The 7,181-nt window shown below is 42.0% G+C and overlaps 1 protein-coding gene across 1 annotated transcript in view; it reads left to right on the top strand.

The window, feature by feature from the left end:
* The window catches only part of LOC119301214 (mediator of RNA polymerase II transcription subunit 14-like), a 15,509-nt gene extending 9,145 nt beyond the window's left edge, over positions 1 to 6,364 (top strand). Inside the window, exons 5-8 of the mRNA XM_037578148.1 lie at positions 316 to 1,132; positions 1,669 to 2,645; positions 3,526 to 4,574; positions 5,113 to 6,364. Coding sequence (XP_037434045.1) covers positions 316 to 1,132; positions 1,669 to 2,645; positions 3,526 to 4,574; positions 5,113 to 5,908 — 3,639 coding nt within the window. The 3' untranslated portion in view covers positions 5,909 to 6,364. The remainder of the gene's footprint in view (positions 1 to 315; positions 1,133 to 1,668; positions 2,646 to 3,525; positions 4,575 to 5,112) is intronic.
* The last annotated feature ends 817 nt before the right edge of the window (positions 6,365 to 7,181 follow it).

Here is a 7,181-nt window from a genome sequence, read left to right on the forward strand (position 1 = left end):
GGGGGTGGGGGGGGCTGCTTTAAGCTGGGCCCATGGACTCCCATGATCAGGTCTGCCGAAGCAGCATCTTTTGTCTGGGATTTTGAATCAAGGATAACTGTATTAATGGCAAATAACCTCCAGGGCATGTAACTTGTTTGAGATCACTATTTAGTATTTACATCCTTAAACAGCTGCTGTGTGTTCTGCTGATAAGTCCTCTGGCTGTATTAATACAATTGGCATTCTCTTATATATGACCTGTATAAGTGCGTGAATACGCAAATTTCTTTGCTCCAGATATTAAGTGATCAAATTCTGTTGTTTTTATTCCAGGTTTATGAGCAGTCTCAGGGTACTCTAAAGATTCCAGAGGCCATATTACATGGTTCAGATCTGATGGTTATGGGATTTCCGCAATGCGCAAATGCCTATTATCTGTTGATGCAACTTGATAAGGATTTCAGGCCTGTTTTTCATTTGCTTGAAACACAGTCTGACGCAAGCAATAAGCTTAATGCAAATATAGGTGCCAAAGAAGCCATGAGGGTAAACAAGATTGATGTTGGGCAGATGGAAAAAATAAAATATGAGAAGAATTCAAATCCTTTTGATGCCAAACTGCATTCCCTACAAAGTATAGAGAACTGTGATGACATGATGGACAATCAACTTCTCATTCAGAATAGTGTTGATCCTCTTCCACTGCTGCCTGCTTGTTCACCATCGTTTTCATCTATTGTTGATGAGACCTTCGAATGTGAACATGGTTCTAGTTTGCCTTCTGCTTCTCCTGTGCGCTCTCTTTCACTTGGTCCTCAAGGCGCAAGCACCAGAACTATTTCACAGATGCAGGATGGGGCCTTGTCTCATGCCCAAGCTAATAATACCTCAATAGTTTGTCCTGGTGTCGGTGTGAACAGCTATTTCCAAAATAGTTTGAGCCATTTACAGAGTACAAACGCCTTTTTGTCCTCTAACCCTGTAAGAAATTCATCTGCTATCAAGTTGTCAAACTCTAAATCTAATCATGACCTGAGTTCATTGAGCTCTCCAAGTGAGCATGGTATTGCAGATGGAAATAAACCATTTCAACTCGCCCCTTCAAGCACGTTGCCTGCTCATTTGGTTCGATCTTCACCTGCCATTGAAGGTATTTATGCAAAGGTTTTTTTTTGCTAGATCACCTAGGAGGAACTAGGTTACTTTCATCGATAGGGAAATAAGCACCCAAATTTGAGTTGAAGAGGACTGAAACCTGGGTGATGGGGGTGTACTAGTAGTCTAGTACCATGGTTAAAAAAGCGCTAGGCGTTCTTCCTTCGTTTAGCGGCTCTTTCTAAAAGGTGTGAATGCAAATAAAATACACCCCCTGGATAAGCTTCACGGCCTTTTGCCACTGCCTTGCACTTTTCTGACCAAAGTGTATGCTTATGCGCAATTAAGCGCTAGGCATGCCTTTTTTAACTATGACTAGTACTCCCTCTGTAAAGAAGTATAAGAGCGTTTAGATCACTAGAGTAGTGATCTAAATGCTCTTATATTTCGTTACGGATGGAGTACTACCCAGTACCCACACTTCCCACCAGCTGATCTAGGCTCATTTCCTGTATTTACGATTATTTTGTCTGTTAAATTAGACAAGGTTGCATTACCATTACAAATGTGTTTATCTTGTGCAATTGACAGGATTAGGGAAGGCCATCACCTTAGGCGCTGATTGTGCACCTAGAAAGCGCTCTCTTTCAGATTTCCTGCTAGATCTCCCTTCACTGCAAGGACTGAAATCCAGTGAGCCAAGTAAGCGAAGAAAAATATCAGAATCGGCGCAGAGTTCCCTTCCTTTGCAGGCATACTCTTCTAGTTCACAATCAGGAACCAGCCTCACCCATGGAAATAATATTCTTGCCGAAAGAAATAATTGTGTTCCAGCAACTGTGTATGCTTCAGTGCTACTACATGTAATAAGGCACTGTTCGCTATGCATCAAGCATGCTCAACTAACTGCCCAGATGTATTCTAGTGCCATTCCATATGTCGAAGAAGTGGGCATGCGATCACCATCCTCGAATATTTGGTTCAGGTTACCGTTTGCTCAAGATGATTCTTGGAAACACATATGCTTACGCCTTGGAAAGGCTGGAAGCATGTCATGGGACGTTAGGATAAATGATCCACATTTCAAGGAACTTTGGGAGCTCAATGGAGGAAGCACCTCAACACCGTGGGGTGTTGGTGTACGCATAGCTAACACATCTGAGATGGATTCACACATCTCTTTTGACGTGGATGGTGTTGTTTTAACTTATAGCACTGTTGAGGCAGATAGTGTTAAGAGGCTTGTGTCAGATTTACAACGGCTTGCCAATGCACGGGTATTTGCTCGTGGAATGAGGAGATTGATCGGTGTAAAACTTGATGATAAGCTAGATGACAACCATATATCTGTGGGGATGAAATCACAGTCTGTTAATAAAGGCCATAGTGATGCTGACAGGCTATCTGAACATATGGGAAAGCCATTCAGGATTGAAGCTGTTGGCCTAATGAGCTTTTGGTTCAGCTATGGCCATATGCCAATGGTTCACTTTGTTGTCGAATGGGAAACTGCTAAGGAAGGTTGCACAATGCATGTTTCTCCTGACCAGCTTTGGCCACACACAAAGGTCCGTTCATGCTTACTCTATGTTTTGAAAGAGCATACTTGAGATGAGTACAAGCAAATGATATGAATCTTTCAACATGTCAAAGTTTACAACTAGTGCTTTTTAACTCATCCTTACTCTATGTTTGGAAACAACATACTCCCTCGGTTCCTAAATATAAGACTTTTTAGAGATTTCAATATGGACTACATACAAAGCAAAATGAGTGAATCTACACTCTGAAATACGTCTATACACATCCGTATGTAGTTCATATTGGAATCTTTATTAAAAGGGCTTATATTTAGAAACGGAGGGAGTACATGAGATGAATACAAGTAAATGATGTATAAATCTTTTAACATGTGTACTAATATTTTTGTAACTCATATGTTTATAAGTAGTAATAGTAATAATAATAATAATAATATAATTACGTATGGATCAAGAAAAAATGGCAAAATTATTTCCGGCGGCCGTCTTGAAAGCAAAACAAGTTCCCACTTCCTAGTGCCTACATTTCTACATGTTTCTTGTAGTGCATCGTTTATCCTCTTGGTTCCTAATGAATCAGAACACAACAACGTGATATTTTTCTGTCGGACTAAATTGCATTTCGTATTTCACAGGTTGACAACTCAATTCTCTATGAATTGTGTGCATTCTCCTTTTCAGTTCAATTTCCTGTTGAAAATAATTTCTTCTACATTTCATCTTTCTTTGCCTTTTGGCAATTGTGTACAGGTGTAACTTATTATGAAAGTTTCAAGGATAGCAGTACTTAATTTATTTATTCGACATGTTCTTTCTGTACTGTCAAATGAGCTGTTCCAGTTTGACCTCTAGGCATCGGCCATTCTGTTTCTTTAATTGATCTTGTTATCATGTTCATTAAATGCAGTTTTTGGAGGATTTCGTGAATGGTGGTGAGGTTGCATCCTTCTTGGATTGTATTCGGCTAACAGCAGGACCTTTACTTGCTCTTGGGGGTGCAATTCGTCCTGCACGGATGCCTGTAACAGTTTCGACTGGGTACAGCTCAATGCCAAAGCAAACTAATAATGTCCCCTCCCAGGGGCCACTAGCAAATGGTTCATCAGCAACAACTATGCATCATGCATCTGCCCCATCAAATGCTACGGCACATTTGGGTGGTCATACTCTTCATACTGCTGCCATGCTCTCCGCTGCTGGACGGGGTGGACCTGGACTTGTTCCTAGTTCATTGCTGCCTTTTGATGTTTCCGTCGTGCTTCGGGGCCCATACTGGATACGCATTATATATCGCAAGAAGTTTTCTGTTGACATGCGTTGCTTCGCCGGGGATCAGGTTTGGCTACAGCCCGCAACCCCTCCTAAGGGTGGGCCTTCAGTTGGCGGGTCATTGCCATGTCCACAATTTAGACCTTTCATAATGGAGCATGTTGCTCAAGGTCTAAATGCTCTTGAACCTGCTTTCATGAATGCTACACAGCCTGGTCCACACTTAAATACTAGTGCTGGAGCTCCACAATCTGCTCCTGTTGCAAACCGTTTAAATGCCACCCCTGGTGTTGCTATGTCCAGGCCAACTTCTAGTGTTGCCAACCATGTAGCAGCTAGTTTGAGTCGAGCAGGAAATGCCATGTTGTCTTCTTCAGGTCTTGCTTCAGGGATTGGTGGAGCCTCTGTGCGACTAACACCTGGAACTGGCCTTCCTGTTCATATGAAAGGAGAACTAAACACAGCCTTCATTGGGCTTGGGGATGATGGTGGCTACGGTGGTGGTTGGGTTCCGTTGGCAGCTCTCAAGAAGGTGTTAAGAGGGATTCTTAAGTACCTTGGAGTTCTATGGTTGTTTGCACAGTTGCCTGAACTTCTGAAAGAGATATTGGGGTCAATTTTGAAGGACAACGAAGGGGCTCTTTTGAATTTGGATCAAGAGCAGCCTGCACTGCGGTTCTATGTGGGGTAAGACTTATTATGACAATGATGATAATAATAAAAATAAATTATAAAATAAAATAATGTATTGTTTCGTTGAGAAACTGAAGTCTATTATCAGATTCTCATTCCGTAAATCATTGTTGTTCGCTCTTCCATATGGAATATTAGTAATGGGAAATTTCTATGTGCAATCTAACATATTGAGTTTTCCCTTATTATCATTGGATAATAGTGCCCTTTCCTAGTTATATTCTGTTTATGCAGGATCTTAAAATATTACTCTACATTACATTACATGCGTCATCCTTAATTTCTCACCATGCATTAAATTGCTGATATGCTATTTTTGTTTACGTCCAAATACTTTATATATTTACTGAATATAGGTATTGTACTGATGTATTATTTATTTTCTGCATCAACCCATAATTCTTTGAGAATAGGCTAGAATTACAAAGGAAACTGATCATTTACTGAAAATGCTTCTTTCTTTGCTTTCTTTTCAGTTTGAAGTTTGACAATTTATATTTCTGATACATTATTTTCCGTCGTCTTCTTGTAGAGGTTATGTATTTGCAGTTAGCGTCCATCGGGTTCAACTGCTTCTACAAGTTCTGAGTGTTAAGCGGTTTCACCACCAGCAACAGCAACAGCAAGCTCAGAGCAATGCTCAGGAGGAGCTGACATCTGCCGAGATCAACGAGATATGCGATTATTTCAGCAGGCGTGTTGCCTCTGAACCATATGATGCTTCAAGAGTTGCTTCTTTTATCACTTTGCTTACATTACCTATATCGGTGCTGAGAGAATTTTTGAAGCTGATTACTTGGAAGAAAGGGTTTTCCCAGGCTCATGGTGACATTGCAACTGCTCAGAGGGCTCGCATTGAGCTTTGTTTGGAAAATCACTCAGGATCAGCTTCAGATGATAGAACAGAAAGCTCTTTAGCTAAGAGCAATATTCATCATGATAGAGCCCACAGTTCAGTAGAGTTTGCTCTCACATTTGTACTTGACCATGCGCTCATTCCTCACATGAACGTAGCTGGTGGAGCTGCCTGGCTTCCGTATTGTGTATCCGTGAGACTGAGGTATTCTTTTGGAGACAACAGCCATATATCATTCCTTGCAATAAATGGGAGCCATGGTGGGAGAGCTTGCTGGCAGCAGTCTGAAGATTGGGAAAGATGTAAGCAGAAGGTGGCGAGGGCAGTGGAGACTGTGAATGGGACCCCTGCTGTTGCAGAACCGGGCCAAGGAAGGCTGCGAATGGTTGCTGAGATGATACAAAAGCAACTCCAACTTTGTCTACAGCAGCTGAGAGACGGACCACTTTCGGCTGGCTCAACTGCTTCATGAGATAACAAATTAGCAATTTAGAGCCAGGTTAGATAAATTTTGTTGTAATTCCCTGGAGATGGCTGTGTTGACATTTGGGGTTGGATAGCAGAATGCTGGAGCCCCAAAGAAAAGAAAAGAAATGCAAGCATGTCTATTGGCGGTTCGTGCCAGGGACAGCGGCTCTGAGGCGACAGCTTGCTGATTTATATGGCAATTTTGTACAGCAAAAGCATGTTGTGGGGGGTTGTTGTTCACAGGCTGTCTCTGGCGCTGTCAGTTTAGTAGACAAGGATGGATTCGGTTTAGGAGGCGTGGTGTACATTACATATGGTATTCTTACTTGGACTGACATTCTGTTTGCCTGTAAATCTAAGAGACTTCCCTAATTGTGTCTGGGATTCCCAGGGAAAGATTGTTTGTGTTTAGAATGTTACATGTAGCAAATGAAGTTGCTTGAACCCCCCTTATGTTTCTTCTTTTGCTAGTGTGCCGTTCAACAGTGCGTGTTCACCACTAATATGACTTGGCACATACTCCCTTTGTTCCTAAATATTTGTCTTTCTAGAGATTTCAACAAGTTATTTGTCTTTCTAGAGATTTCAACAAGTGAATACATACGGAGCAAAATGAGTGAACCTATACTCAAATGTGTCTATATACATCTGTACGCGGTAGTTTATTTGAAATCTCTAAAAGGATAAATATTTAGAAACGGAGGATGTAATTTGGTAGATGTACAATTTATTCTGTATTATTACTTGTTTGCTAGCTTCCTCCTGCTTGTGGGATGGGTTTCCAGTAAAACAACGGCCAGGAATCACCCAAGGGAAGATCAGACGGTCAGAAATGAATCAAGACGCAGATCGGACGGCCCAGGATCTCAAATCGCTGAGAAGCCCCATGTTCAGAGGTGAATCTAACTATAAAATAAGGTCTGGAGACTGAATAGATATACCAGAGCCCGAATTGGACCAACTCCCAAAGCTTTGAGTTGGGACTTTTGTTTCCCGTGTTCAACTACTCAAATGGTTCGCACGTGTGTCCGTTTGCGTCTGAATGAACGAAAACACCAGCCCAACATGACCCAAACCCAAAACGCGTCCATTTGGTGTTTGTCTGGATGCATTTTCAGCCCATATTTGTACACGAGACAGACGTGTCGCGCGTTTGTTTGGTGTTCGTCGCAGCCCCACTTGTCGGCCGCCCAACCATCACCCACGGCTGTAGTCAATGCGGCCATCTAACTCGGTCCCGCGTGACAGCATGTGGAAGCATCTGGGTCCTCGTCCTT

Source organism: Triticum dicoccoides, chromosome 5A (assembly GCF_002162155.2).
Source record: "Triticum dicoccoides isolate Atlit2015 ecotype Zavitan chromosome 5A, WEW_v2.0, whole genome shotgun sequence".
In the NCBI taxonomy this organism is placed as follows: domain Eukaryota; kingdom Viridiplantae; phylum Streptophyta; class Magnoliopsida; order Poales; family Poaceae; genus Triticum; species Triticum dicoccoides.